We start from the raw sequence: 16145 nt of genomic DNA on the forward strand, positions 1-16145 counted from the left end.
TAAAATCCACTGCAAAGCATCTTTTCAATTATTACCATTGAAAATGTTTAATAAACGCTTTTTAGTATCACCTCTCCAGTTGAATTGATTGAAAGAGGATTGCAATGACCTTTGCCTTTAATGTAGGATTATGATATTACTAATATCTGGATTCATTCATTGCACCCATTCTTTTTTTTGCGCAAATCAAATTTTACATTACAGCAAAGACAGTACCACCTGATTATCCAAGCGTAAATATGTCCAAATGAATATGGTATCCTATTGTTCTGGAGAAGATACTCTTTCGGGCCATTGATGATAACCATGCGTTACATATTTTTTCTTTAAATTGGGAATTGTGAGATATGTAATGTTTTTTTTCTGACTCGCACTGTATTTGGAAGAAAGCTCTTTTTGGATATGCAGGCTCTCGTAAACATTCCCAATGTATGACCTTCAGTGAAATATTCCTTGCGAGTCATTGTTTTGTAAGTACCACCTGCTCGTAGAAATAAAGGTTATTAGTTTTATTGTTTATCCTGCGCAGAACGGCGATTCGCATTGCTCTCCAAAATTTTCGTCTCGAGAGATATACCATGGTAAAACATAATGGCCCGTATTCTGAAGTCAGGTTTAAGTTGGACCATAGTCTAACTCTTTGCTAAAATTATGGGGAGCCCAAAATTCCAAAATTGTGTTTATATTGTATATTTCTTATGTTTACTATTTTCTTTCATTTTGCCTTCAAGTTCATGATGAATAAAAATACTTCAGTTACCATTCCCAGACAATTAATGACCATTTGGGTGTCAAATGAGTTAAATAAATTGAATGTGTACTGCAATGGGTTTTTGTTCCAGTTGGCTCTCCATTGTTTAAACAAAACTTTAAATCAGGGTTTGGTTTAAACTCGAGTTCAGAATACGGTCAAAGTCTCTATGTGACGTCATGATCTCCCTCCGGAATAAGCGCCCTCCGTCAGAGGCTATAGGAATACGATTAAACGGCGTTGTCAGATATGGACCAGCTGCAGATCACCAACGCACACAAGGCGATGCACTCGCCTCTAAGGTCGCGGCGAAGTGGCGCCATTTGGAGGTCACTAACCAGTATGTTTTCTGTATTGGAGGTTACCTACATGACTACAGCTCAGGGAACAATGTGAACCCTCTCTAACAGACCTTAAACTGTTAAAGGGTTACTCCTGGCTGAAAGTAATTATACTTTATCAAGGAAAATGATCTAATAGAAAATAATTTTTTTATTATTTATTTTTAGCAATATTTTATGAAGAAAAATTCTATCCATATGCAACAGGTGAGCTACTATATCCCTACTTTCCTTATTCCTGTTTTTCTTAACAAATGATTATTTCATATTTTCATACATGTGTGGATAACATATCCCCCTTGTAACAAAATCAGTGTCAGCAATGAATTTCTTGCATGTTAGCAGTCAATCATGCCTATAATAAAAGAATAAGAGGGTAGATTACATCATGAGCTCACCGATTACATATGCATACAAACATTGAGAGAACTGTTCAAGTAAATAATGCAAAATTTTAAACTGTCATAATATAGTATTGGCCATTACAATTGTGATGAAATTGTCCGTATTAATTTAATGTTTGTCGTATTGCAACTCCTCCTATTCGAATCATACCATATGTAGCCCGGAGTATCCCTTTAAGTTGCGCATTATGAGGGAACATTTACGCGCCAAATCTTCCAGTTTTTTTTCTGGGAAAGAGATGGAACGGTAGTTCCATGGAGGTAAAAATCACTTACACGCGGTAGTTATGATACTCTCTGGGAAACCTATTGACGGCACTGTATGTCGACTGGCGCGATACAAGGAACATTTCGGCATCCGCGCATGCTGGCATGGATTTCAATTTACATGTTGAAAAATTCGAGTAGGACCTACACCTGTATTAAGAACATAATATCCGACAATCCTCGGCCGTTAAATCACCGATACATATATTCTTACACTTGGAAATCATGTTAACAAACTGGATAGTTGATATATTGACCCACATGCCGACGATATTTCAAACACATAAAAAAGAATTTCAGGAGGCAAGACATTCCCACATGTCATTTATAACTAAAATGAATTAAAAATAAAACGATCTTATGAAAGCTGAGAAAGGAAACTACTGCATTTATATAACAAATTGATTTTGGGGAACTCATTCATCGAGACAAACCTACAGGTCCGGATGGAAGATCAACTTGGGTCTTTTTCTTCTTATGATAAAGTACAGTCCACCGATTGGTGTATTGTCGTACTATATTTGGCAGGTCTGGTGTAGAGTATGCGCCATTTTTAAATATTCTAAAAAGTTACTAAGTGCAGCTAAAAAAACCCATGCTCCTCTCTTAGCGAAGCAGGATGGGTCATATGCATGGCAAACAGCAGAGATAGTAGCAGCAGCACTCACAAGCATCCCTCTCAACATATGAAATTATCCAGAAGACTGGTGTTGAGAAATATGTCGTTTCTTACTACAAAAATAATAAAATGGTGTCTTATTAGAGATGAGTCGGGAAAATATTGAATTCACACAATATCAAATGTGTTATTAAGGAATCCATTTATCGATATAAACCTACAGGTCCAGATGAAATATCACCTTAGGTCATATGGAAACAGCAGAGGAAGTAGCACGTGCACTCACAAGCACGTTTTATTTATCCCTCTCAACCGGTAAAATTCCAAAGTGATGTCGAACTAACATTATCCCGATATTCAAGACAGGAGACGAAACCGACTCATTTAATTACAGATCAATAAACCTTACATCTGTTTGCTTCAATGTAATGGAATATATTATTAATGCATATATCATGAGCCGTTCTGGGAAAAGGGCTATATAAAAATTGGCTATTATTATTACATTGAATAACTTAGGCGCTGTGTGTGAAATTTTGAGATTAAATCAAAAAATGTATTCAGTTCTAGTATTATATTAACTTTAACTAGGGAGCGTTGTGATAACCGTTTCACCCTGTTCTTTTAATTTTCAGCTGTGGAGCTTGTTGAATTATCTCTGACTGCACCCGCATATGTGGTAGAAGGAGAGAACAATGATGTTGATCTGTCAATCTCACTTACTTCCTCTGCGGATAGTAGTGTTGCAAGTGGTGACGGACTGTGGAAAGTGACAGCATTTGCCAGTTCTAATGCAGCCGGAAGCGGCTTCAGGTACGATGAACAGGTCATTAATTTGAGCACAGGCCAAGCAGGCACGACTCTGCAACCAGGAGTACCGACTACAATCAGCGGGCTAGGGTACACCTTGAGCACGAGTAACGGTCCAACGTGTTCCCAATTCGGTTATATTTGTGTCGTAGTAGAAAAGGGAGACAACCCAATGCCGGAATTTAATTTGGAACCTACATCTATCACCGATTGTACCGCGGTCGACTGTAGAGGTTAGTCAAATATTTGTTTGTTCACTGTGTTCATGGACGATGGGCGCTTCTGCGACCGTTGACAACCGTATCTGTGCCATTGGGTGCTACAGCGCGCCCATCCTGGGAATAATTTCAATTTCTTTGATGAAGACATGCTTGCAATGACGTATTGAACGTATCGCCACATGACCAGAACGCTATGGCCATTGTCGCCTTTTTCAGTAAGCGTAGCGCTGATCAAAAAAAAAATAGTCGTGAAAACTTGACTTCAGTTTACGCATGCGCAGATATTTCAATTGCCGATTTCGCCATCGGAGTGAAAATGGAGATTACGCACTTATAAGAATATCGAAAATGCATTGTCAAATGCCCTTTTTTACAAAGAGCAACCAAGAAAACTTTGTCGAACATTTGTGTATCAATACTGCAGTTTTGTCCTGGACTCTGGACAAAGGGCATACTTGCAGAGGACGAAACTGCTATTTTGGTTCGCTCAACTTCGACAACTACCTCTCAGCTGTTTATTGTGATTTCGTCGTATTTAATGTGCTTTGATTTCGTTTTGCCCCGTTGTGCCAAAATTCCCAATCATTGTATTAAATTGTTGATTTAAGGACATGAGTTAAAGCACTTTCTTACCCATATTATTTTTTGCTGAAACATGCTGTGAGCTGAAAAAAAACTATAATATTGTGAGCGCTCTTTCTGATTACAGAGAGTATTTCATGTTTTTGGACTCCATCATTAACGTCATTACAAATCATAAATCATGATTAATAAAAGTTTAATGGTCAAAGATCACCCCTGATAACAATCATGGTTTATTCATTTGAGAAAAAAAAAACAATACACATATGACAGCCAGTGCCTGAAATGTATGTGTTTACAAAAGGTTCATATATAGAAAAGAAAAACAGATTCGCAATAATACATGTAATAGAGCCGGTAAGATTTAAGAAAAATCGTTGATATTAGTAATTTCTTAAAACAATTTGGAAACAATCGTTTAATTATTACTCGCTTCTCGCCCACTTTCTTTTACCATCGTTTGAAAATAGGCGTGGATATCAGTCAGTTTTCAGTCACTTTGGATACTGCTGAAGTCTTCCATGGTCAAGCCGACAACATCATCATGGACCTCTTCGCTACGGCCAGCAGCGACTATGGTAGCATTTCAGGAGCAAACATTTGGGGCTTAACAGCATGGCTTAGCAATTCCCAGTCCGGAAGTGGTACCAGGTATGAGCTGGATTCCAATGTTCCAATATCTTCTATGGCAATCAATTCTGGCCAAACTACCACATTCATGAACGTGGAATATTTCGTAGACCTCACAACGTCTCCAACATGCGACCAATTCAGTTACGTATGCGTCGAACTTTCACGGAATTCTGGAGACTTTGAGCTGACAGGTGACCTCATGGCTTGTACTCCGGTTACGTGTACAGGTGAGGTGGTTTCTTTTAATAAATCCATTATTCAATCAATGAAAAATATTTTCAAAGGAATTCTAGTATTTTTTCCCCGACAGAATGGATGATATAAAATCAAATATTGATCAAAGCACGAGGGTAGTTTATTATCATTATTATTGTGATCATCATTATTATATATTATTATATAATGATAATAATAATGATGTTAATAACAATAGGGGTATTAATGCAAATTATATTAATGGTAATGAATTTATTATCATTTTATTATTACTTTCATCATTATTATTATAATTGTTACGATTTTACCTGCTTTCAATAAGTTAACCAGGCAATGGTAAGATGCAGAATGTAAAGTGTGATGATTTAGCCACGTGTTTACTGATTTATGAAAAACATACAATGAAACACATTTCAAATAAACATGCCTTATGGATTTTTGGGGTAATTTCTTTAATCGTTCGTGTTGGTGCATATATCTGTACTCCTTATAATTTCATTCCGGGGAAACAATCATTTGATGATCATGTGAAATAAAGCAGTTCTTTGTATTGGCACGATGTCCAGTGCTTTTTCTCCTTGTTTTCTTTTTTCTTGAAAAATTATTTTATCAATCAAATATCCCTTGCCAAATCTATCGCAATGATGTAAACAATGCCATGCAAAAAGTAAAATGTTTCTTTAGCGATATGCTTATATAAGAAATAAACAAATTTCAACATCGGATACAAAATAAGAAAGTTTCGCTTATTATTATAAAAAAAAAAAACTGATATATGCACAACTCAGTGATATGCCAATTAGCAAGTCGTTGACATTCCTCACTCAATATTATTTTTTTACTTTATTTTTTTTGTTTTTATTGTTTGAATTATGTAATATTTCATATTTTACAAATTTGACATTACTGACCAACTTGACTAACCATTAAATGTTAAAACATCGGTAATACCACATTATCAGGGAGGAATGAATCCTTGTTTCACATGACAGACAGGAGAAAACTAAAATATTTAATCTTTCATATAATGAAATGCAAAAGAATAGTGACTGGATGACGTCATCAATCCCTCATTCGCACAATGACCAGGATGACGATATGCATATAACTGTTTTGTCAAATTAAGTGAAACTTTAAAATATCATTAATTTCTTATTTTACATGCCTGTTGGATTTTTCGCATTTTAGTTGGGGTGGACTTGTCCTTACAGTGTTTTTCAATTTCTAGGCAATTATAACCATTCTTCTGAATAAACTTAATATACCCAACTCAAGTAATATGCGGTTTTCTGCTCAAATGAACATTGAATTGTAGCATACCTTACATGTATAATGCCCCCAGTATTATTTTTTACTTGTTTTGTACTAATTTTATGTTTCTTAGTTGTAACACATATGGTTTACTCAAAGAAGGAACATTGAGATTTAACTCAATGGTTAATCTACAATGTAAGTAAAATTTCCGTTAAAAAATGTCTATTCCTAGCCTTTTACCAAACAACTGTTCGGCCTCAATTTTTTTAATGAATTGTACCAAGAAAGTGTAATTGCAATTTAATTTAGTTATTTTGCTTTCTTTAGCAGTTCGTAGTAACATAACCATATACATGTAGATTTACATGCTATCTCTAGCCATTGGTGCAAAGTTTATTCCCTTCTTTCCTCACCTTAAGCCTTACACACTATATCATTCTAAAATGGAAAAGAAAAGATCTTCTTTTTTTTTTAACGTCATTCTTTGTTTGCTTGATATAAAGATATCGATGAGTGTGACAGTGGTCCGTGTCTGAACGGAGGTACTTGCAATGACATGGTCAATGGATATACTTGTTCCTGTCGACCAGGATATACCGGTGTCTTCTGCCAGATAAGTAAGTTATGATGATTTTTCGTTGTACACTACAATCAGACGCGATAACAATGTATTTTATTAGGGGCTGGGGAGGGGGGGGGGTGGGTAAATAAAAATGATATATGGATACACTGGTTAAAGTAGAGACTCTTTTTTGGTAGGTTTATTTCCCCTACCTTCAATGTTTACATCTGCAGTCAGGAGCCATGTAAAATCTTAATTGTCATGCAAATACAAATTGTTTTTCAGATATCAACGAGTGTGCCAGTGGCCCTTGTCTTAACGGTGGAACATGTTTTGACCGCGTAAACTCGTATGTGTGTCAATGTGCTCCTGGATATACTGGAATACGCTGTGAAACTGGTAAGAACAAAACTAAACGAATATGAAAATACAAGTTAGAGTGCCGAACAATTGAGTATGTATGTAAAATTGTTTAAACGCTATACTTCATTCAGAATAGAAGCTGCATAATGTTACTCAAATCGAAAAGAAGGTTAATGCAAGTTATATCCACACATTCATGTGACACAAAAATCAACTTGTGAGCATTGTCGTATTGAGTCAAGATATTTTGGATTCAGTCTTTGCAACAAGCAAAGCGAAAAAATAACGACAAATCACCTATAAATATTGCGGGCACAAAACCTTAGACCCGTATTTTAGTGTGAGTTAAACTGACTAATTCTCAGGTCTGGTCACTTAACAACATATTGTAAAGTTACATGTGCAGTCCACTTAATGATCAAATTTGGACGTCAAACTCCAATTTTAGTTTCGCTCAGACCTTGGTGAAACATATCCCGGACAAATATGTAATATGCACAAAGTAGCTGATGATGAGGACAGATGTTCTAATGTGGAAAGCGGAATGTTTCCGATAATGCCAAAGGATATAGCATGGAAGTCATTCGGATATCATCTTTGTTGTTTCTTACAGACATCAACGAATGCGCCAGTAGTCCTTGTCAAAACGGGGCATTCTGTACAGATCAGGTCAATGCTTACTTCTGCACATGTCTTGCTGGATTTACCGGACCTTTATGTTCTATAAGTGAGTACTGAGACGATATATATCCGGTTGCTCATTGCTGAAGAATTGCGATCCAGTGTAATTCCCAGAATCAAATGCAACCTGATTTTCAATCAGGTAGTTTCTCCCTTATATTTAAGGGAACGTCAACGCTTCAATTTCATGGACACAATAAGTAGAAGCTATGGAACTGAACGTAGACAAAAGTGTAAGGAAAATACATAGACCACAATATTTTCTGGATAAACAATGACCAACATGTTTAACAGATAGCAATTGATATTGTTGGAAAGCCAAGAATGGAAGAAAATGTATTTTTTCCTTGTAGATTAATGTAGTTGGAGAAACATTTCATGAAAAAATATCACAGGAATTTGTCCGAAATTTGGATTATTTTGATACCCTTGTGTGTGTGAAAAATATTAGATAAAGCCTTGCAGTTTCAAAACTCCAATTAAAACATTTAAAATTCAAATCCGTTTTAAGTGATTTATCTGAAAGCCTCCTATGTTAATAATGCTGTACTTCCCTAAAGCGCTTAAAACTTCTAATAAAATGAGTGTTAAGCACTACACGGTACAAGCAAGTATAATAATCAATATTAATATATTCTCTTTATATATTGTGGCGGCCATAAATCATTTTGATAGAAACTTTCACTATAAACTATTGTTATAAGCTACTGAATAATTCCATGTTAGAAACTTCGTCAATGAAACTCCGTGAGTATTGTGTTGCGATTTCTTCTTTTTTTTGAAAACCAGACATCAATGAATGTGCCAGCGGACCTTGTCAAAACGGAGGTACTTGTTCGGACCAGATAAATGGTTACCAATGTCAGTGTCTTCCTGGATATACTGGAACCGCATGTCAAATCGGTAAGTAATTTCAACCATCACCCGTATCAGACATCTGGGTATTGTGTTGTCATTGATCCAATCAACTCAAAATATTTGGAAATCCACCATCTGACCATTGTTAGAATTTTCCGTTCAGGAAATATGTCCTTTGTAAACAAAGGGGAACACACTATATTGCGTATACATCATACATACATCATCTAGAAAACATTTTGAAGAAACATGCATTATAGATGTTGGCATTGCTAGCCTTCCATAGTTGTGCTTTGTCGGATCAATCACAAATCATCATTGTAAGGCGACGCATTGGTGCCTGTTTTATAAAGGGTTCCAAATATTGTAACTTATTGCCATTATGACAACTTCAATGGTAACAGGAATCAGCAGCCGATAACAGGTTTCCATGGTAGTTACTTACCACAATGGTAAAGGTATCATAGTGTTAGGTTTTTACAAAACGGCCCCCTATATTATATATATATATATATAATTGCGTTTTGCTCCACTATATATATATATATATATATATATATAGTGGAGCAAAACGCAATGCACATGCTTAATGGGTGTTGACAAATTTTTGTATTTTTTCTTGATCTATGACACATGGAGAATAGGTACTCGATTTCTGGCACATTCAGTTCATAAACGACATTCATTTAGTGTGTGCTTCGGTCAACTCCAGGCTAAATCATGTCGTTTATCCATTTCAAAAGTATCCTAACATTAGACGGCCTCGCAAAATCCATATTTTCCAGATAGGGTGGTTTCAAGAAGCAAGTTCATTTGATTACTCATTGGTACGTACTATCTTGTGGATAGTGCCGAAAAGATATGAGAATAAAAATGAAAGAAGATTGGGTGAAATGTGAAAATTTGAAAGATATGACTTAATCAATTAACACACCATTCTTTTTTTCCGATAAGATATCGACGAATGCGCTAGTGTGCCTTGTCTGAACGCTGGGACATGTATAGATCAAGTGAATCAGTACACCTGTACTTGTCCTTCGGGATATACTGGAACAATCTGTGGAATCAGTAAGTGATCAATAATAGTAGTAATAGTCAGGGTCGACCTCTCAGAGTATTTACATCGGGGAATTGGGATGGGGGGGGGGGGGTATTGCACCTAAAGATGACGTCATTTTTTCTATCCATTGAATGATAGGGACCTTGTCTAGTTACACGACCCAGGGAGCGTTTCATCAACATCTTTGTCTGTTTGTCTGACGAGTTGTGGGATTTCCTTGATGATTGATTGGCTAAGAAGCAGTGTAGTTATGGTTACTGTCGGATAAAACAGGACTTGTCGCATTTGAAGGTCCGGCAAGTTCTTTCATTACAGACTCCCCGGATCTCTCATGTCATACTGTCCTTTTTCATTTCTTCTTTTTTCCAGAGATTTCGAAATCAAGGGGGGGGGAATTCTGTCGACCCCACCACGCCGTCTTAGATAATGCCTATTCACAACACTGCATATAGACAAGAGTAGGAAATAAATTCAAAGTTCCATTCGATATCAAGGCTTAATACATTTAAATGTTTTTATTTTGGAAATGACATAGTACGTCTATAAATGAAAAGATGTTGTATTTCTCTAACTCTCAATGAAACTGTTGTTGGTTTGTCGGTGTTACCAACTAATAAAGTAATATCTCAACAATGACAACATGGTTCTTTGAATTGTGTGTGATACATTGTTGTGGTTTTGGTTTAATAATGCAATATAATTTGATGCATTCATTTTTGCAGATATCAACGAATGTGCCAGTGGACCTTGCCAGAACAGTGGAACTTGCGTAGATCAAGTGAATCAGTACATTTGCTTTTGTCTACCAGGATATACTGGAACTCATTGCGAAACCAGTATGTGATCAATAATAATAGCGATAACAGAAAGTGATAAAAGTCATCATTACTGATAATAATAATGTTATAAACAGAACACAGTGTGCTTAGAAACACCCGTACCAAGCGCCTTATAAATGTTATGTATTATAATTATCATTTTAATCTTTATTATCCTTAGGAATCGTTAGGCATTGGTTTACCAGTCAGAAATGATTACTGAAATGCATCTATTACAATGAGGCTTATTCTATTAAATGCGTTTTTATTAGCAGTGAAAACTCCAGATAGTCAGGATATCTGGGACTATTAACCCCAAATCGGGTGCAATTATTGCCCACAAAAAGGAAGGGGTCAAGAAGGTATTTCAGAAAGAAAGGGACAATTTTAATAGATTAAAAATACTGATTCTGGTGCTTGAAGCGTGGGCACATTGCCCCTCTATATGCCGCCATAATCAATTTGTGTACATTGATGTATTGGACTTAAGTTTTAGTGTATTCAACCAACATTGACATGTTCTCATGTGCCCTACAGATATCAACGAATGTCTCAGTGGTCCTTGTCGAAATGGAGCTACTTGCATTGATGGAATTAACATGTATACCTGCCAATGTGCCCCTGGATTTACTGGCACTTTCTGTGGTGTTGGTGAGTGGTTCCTATACTTGTTCAGGCTTTTGGTAGGATCAGGAGGCTACTCCAGGCTGAATATCAAATTATTGGAAAGGACAGAGAAATATCAGAAACTGAACACTGAAATAATATTTCATCAAAATTGCATGACATTTCAAAGCATATTGGATGAAATATTCAACTTTTGTATGACTTTGGAGAAACAGTTTTTATGAGAAATGAGCCAGCTGATGATGTGATCTCCCCACTTTTTGTGTATTTAATATTTTAGTTTTATTCAAACTTTGTCCTCTAAGAATGTAAATTATGTTTTTCTACTGATTTAATGTGTAAGTTAATCATTATTAAAACTAATATTGTTTGGGGGGATGTTTTACACACAAATATGTAAATGTGGACCACTCATGATATGATATAAAATTTCTTAAGTTTTAAATTCAATAACCTCAGTTATTTTTTTTATCAGATTTTCAGTTGATCAAAGTTTTCAGCGTTTTGCTCGTTAAATTTCATTATATATACATGTTTTTTTTTTACATATTATTTCAGCATTGTGTTGTTTGAATTTTACTGCGTTTGTTCAGATATTATCACTTCAGCCTTTAGGCAAATGAATTGTTGGGTCATTTGGATTCCATACATCTTTTGATTTAAAATCTAAAATTAAATTATGAACTTTAGTAGCCAGTTGTATCACAAGGAGATTGTTTGAAGGCAACTCTACAATCCCTCTTCCTTGGCCAGTTGTTGATGGCATTTAGTGGCGGGGATGATATAAAAAGTATTATTACCGATGTTGTTCTAATTCTTGCAGGTGTATGTTTGAAGATTTTAGGAAAACAATAGTGTTTAAATTGAGATTTTGATCACTGAAGTATAAAAATTATGATTAAATAATTGTGTACGCTTTGGTCGAACAATCTGTCGGGATTAGTGCGAATGAGTGACGTCATAATAAGTCTCAACATGAGCCCATGTATGTTGAATGAAATCTTTGTATAACAATATGATATCTTTTTGATTGACAGACATCAATGAATGCGCCAGCAATCCGTGCTCACAAGGAAGCTGCATAGACAGAGTTAATTCATTTGAGTGCCAATGTTTCCCTGGGTATACAGGAACGCTATGTGATATCAGTAAGAAAAATCTATCTTTGAATAGCTTTTTAGGGATTTTTCAAACGATCACGTAGGGCTATTATTTTTTTATAATTGGATGTAGCAGGTATATATTCATTTCATCTATGCATGTGTTATTAATGCAATATGATGAAAATTTAAAGTGATTCTGATTGATTACGTGATACAATTGATTCGTTAATTCGTTAATGATATTTTCCAGCGGAAGCTTGTGTTGATATAATAATTATTTTTTTTTATTCATATCTATTAATATAAAAAGGGAACACTTTAGCTATCAAAAATTCTCCTGCAGATATTATATTATTTTTATTTTCACACATGCCAAATATAAGTCTTGTGATAATGTGGACATCAATTTCTTCAAAAAGCAGCAGAGAAAAAATGCCATTCAACTTTAAGAACCCTCTTAGCAAAAGTCTTATTCTATTTTGGGGACCCCACTGTTAAAATGACTTTAAAGTTTAAGGGGGGGATGGGTAGTAATGCATACCTTAAGTCATATCCTCGCACCGCCCAAACATGACGCGATGAGACAGCTAGTCAACCCCTTATCAAACTCGTGTTAGTAAATAATTGAATTTAACTTCATTCTCAACTTTCTTTGTCAAAAACACAAACAACAGATCAATTAACACATTCGATGAACAATGAATATTGATTATGGACAAATTTTTTTAAAGAAGTAAAGGTTGAAAAGAAGAAGAAGAACTGATAGGCCGTATTCTGAAGTCGGGTTTAATTTAAACTCTGGTTTTAAGTTGTGGTTTAACTATGGAAAGCCAGTTGTTGCATAAATCTATAACTGTAGAGGTTCAATGTATCAGCTCATTTGACTCCCCAAAAATTATTAACTACCTGGGAAGGATAAGTATGACAGTTGTCTTCACCATTAAATAATTAATAAAGAGCATAGTAAACATGAGAAGCATTCTCTGTAAACAAAATTTTGAAACGTTTGGCTTCCCATAATTTAACACAGAGTTAGACCATGGTCTAAGTTAAACCTGACTTTAGAATACGGGCCATAGAGATTAACAAAAACAGTAATTATTAACATTACATACCATCTGAAAGGAGAGTCAAATTTCAATTTTTATTTCTTTTACACACAACTGGAATAACCATTTTTATTTTCACTTTTTAAAACGAAATAGATATCAACGAATGCGCTAGTGGGCCTTGTGAGAATGGTGGAACCTGCATAGATCAAGTAAATCAGTACATCTGTAATTGCCCGGCGGGATTTACCGGAACGCACTGCGAAATCAGTAAGTGATGAAAAACACATCAATGAGTAATGAATTTGTTACGAAAAGCGTATTTTTCAAACAAAAAATTACTTTACCCCCTCGTTAAATCATTGAAGTCATGAATTATCCAGTCGCTCTCATTAGTAAGCAGTAAGTTGAACTGATAACAGGGCAAGTAAAAATGTTCATGGAATAACATACTCATGGTCACTCAAACAGATAGTGAATACCAGTAAAATTCCAGTGATTCATTCAAAGACAGATTATTCTGTTGACTGATAATGATTGAAATGATATTGATATTAGTAAAATGTAACATTTTGATGGGATTGATAATTGTAGTCCGATACTATTGATCAATACTTCATGCTAAATTTCACATCATAGACCGAATCATTCCTTGCAAATTACCTTATCCATCACACCACAATCAATAACATGTTAAATGATCGTGTATCTCGAGCAAAAAAAAAAGAAAGAAAAAGAAACTCTCGACCTAATATTTTTGCCTGCATTCACTCGTTATATCAGTGATTGTACACACTACCAAACTTATTGCACGTCATAATTTTATTCATTGTTTGGCTTGTACAGAAACAGTTCTCGCTGGGTGATCTAGTGTATCATCCTCCACAATAATTAAATTGAATATAATGACGTCATGGATTTACGTCAATGGTTGTTCTATAATGGTCTGTGGTGTCAACCCCAAGGAAGAATAGCGTTGTTATATTAACAAAGCTGAGTGGGTTTATCCAGCCATTTCACTATGCTTTTGGTTTTATTTTTTAAATATATTTACAAAGTTCCATTGGCTTGTTTTAACAATATTTGGAGACGAGTGACTTCTTATTCAAGTGTTGATTTTATAATGAAATATTTTTCACAACTTTAATTTTGTTTAAACAAATTAGATATCAACGAATGCGCTAGTGGGCCTTGTGAGAATGGTGGAACCTGCATAGATCAAGTGAATCAGTACACCTGTAATTGTGTGCCAGGATATACTGGAACTCGATGTCAAATCAGTAAGTGCTTAACTCTATGTTGGAAGGGGGGGGGGGTTACAAAGAAGTAATATCATTACAAGGCGGAAATCGAGAATTAGACCTTAATTGAACAGAATGCCATACAAGCATGAGTATTTTGGTATGTTGCATACATCCTAAATTCCGCCTGAAATCTTACTTTCATGGTAGTTTGAAAAACACGTACCAGGTTGGTTTTTTTTTAAGTGTAACCCCGTTTTCTGAATTGGTAAATTTTCACACTTCACTGTACGTGCATACGCTGCCCGGCCCTGAAAAACAATCCTTTCTTGCATCTGTGTATGTGTATGGCTTCTACCTTAGAACGACAGTGCTTCTGGACTACGTAATGACATTAAATATACCATGATTAGAATTATTGTTCCAGAGCCCAGTACCATTTATAAAATCAATTTCGATTTTGCATATTCTCCTCTTTCCTAGTAAGTGCTACCAAAAAAAAATTGTATGTACTTTTATCAAAAGGCCAGAGAGTGACATCTGTCGTCTATAAACTCAGCCACGATGGCTGATTAAACTAGAAGTAAAATGTTTCCTAGGTATGCCAGCTTAGCGTGTACCAGCAAAAAGCTGTCCTGCAGGGACTCCTACGGGAGTTCCCATAAACAGAAACAGACACGACGACGACGATGATAATAACAACGACGACGATGATGATTTGATGACAATGATAACAATCCAGCATGAGACAATGCAAAATATATTCTTCAATTTTTGTCCCTTAGATATCAACGAGTGTGCCAGTGCTCCTTGTCTCAATGGAGGTTACTGTGTGGATGGAATCAACAGTTATACTTGCCAATGTGCTGCTGGCTTTACTAGTACTCGCTGTGAAATAAGTGAGTAAAGGTTCATCTAGTTATGATGATACATGTCACACGTCAGTATTCATTAGCATTGTTTTTTTTACAACGGTACCGTGACGCAGAGCGATTTTCGGAACATAGAGAATGCATTGTCATATGCCCTACCTTCATGACAATGAAGTTGTTGTCGAGGGTTGGTGAATCGAAAGAGCAGCTTCGTTTTAGACTCTGGACAAATGACATATTTACAACTTTTCGTCAGCTCTGAAACGCAGGATGAAACCCCTTTTCAGATTCACCAATTTTTTACAAAGACCTCCCAGTTTTTCATTGTGAGTTGACTTGCATTTTCAATCCATTAAGCTGTGCTGTCGGATTTGTTCCTACGTCGCAGTGTGAAGACTGCCTATGTATGGTTGAAAACGAACATAAATCTCTTTTGCCTCAGAAACAATTAAATTTTATCTCATTAAATTTAGGAAGTATATGAAATTGTATATTTATAACCAGATTTTTTTTAATAAGTCATAGCAAATTTGATTAAGACAAATTTGAAAAGCAAATTTGAATGTTGAAAAATGAACTTGAGTAGTCGGGGGAGATAACACTTGTGATATTTACCTATAATTTCATATGCTTTGTACTGTTATATATTACCACTCTCTGATGAGAAAGAGTGACATGTATCAGATTATGCTGGCCGATTCATACCGAAGATTTTTTTTCACAACGGATAAGGTTATCTATACCATGCGATGGTATTGCCCGCTGCTAGAATCCTTTTATATCTGAAGTGGCTATTCTGGGTGAATTAAGTAT

The 16145-nt window shown here is 35.5% G+C and overlaps 1 protein-coding gene across 2 annotated transcripts in view; it reads left to right on the plus strand.

Moving 5' to 3' along the window:
- Positions 1 to 16145, plus strand: part of LOC129270538 (fibropellin-1-like) — a 47917-nt gene that overhangs the window by 25812 nt on the left and 5960 nt on the right. Inside the window, exons 10-22 of one of the 2 annotated variants that reach the window (XM_064105921.1) lie at positions 3018 to 3425; positions 4466 to 4855; positions 6602 to 6715; positions 6946 to 7059; positions 7637 to 7750; positions 8494 to 8607; positions 9517 to 9630; positions 10345 to 10458; positions 10978 to 11091; positions 12105 to 12215; positions 13376 to 13489; positions 14386 to 14499; positions 15246 to 15359. In XM_064105921.1, coding sequence (XP_063961991.1) covers positions 3018 to 3425; positions 4466 to 4855; positions 6602 to 6715; positions 6946 to 7059; positions 7637 to 7750; positions 8494 to 8607; positions 9517 to 9630; positions 10345 to 10458; positions 10978 to 11091; positions 12105 to 12215; positions 13376 to 13489; positions 14386 to 14499; positions 15246 to 15359 — 2049 coding nt within the window. The remainder of the gene's footprint in view (positions 1 to 3017; positions 3426 to 4465; positions 4856 to 6601; positions 6716 to 6945; positions 7060 to 7636; positions 7751 to 8493; positions 8608 to 9516; positions 9631 to 10344; positions 10459 to 10977; positions 11092 to 12104; positions 12216 to 13375; positions 13490 to 14385; positions 14500 to 15245; positions 15360 to 16145) is intronic. The other variant, XM_064105922.1, reaches the window with a different exon arrangement.

Source organism: Lytechinus pictus, chromosome 10 (assembly GCF_037042905.1).
Source record: "Lytechinus pictus isolate F3 Inbred chromosome 10, Lp3.0, whole genome shotgun sequence".
Lineage (NCBI taxonomy): Eukaryota > Metazoa > Echinodermata > Echinoidea > Temnopleuroida > Toxopneustidae > Lytechinus > Lytechinus pictus.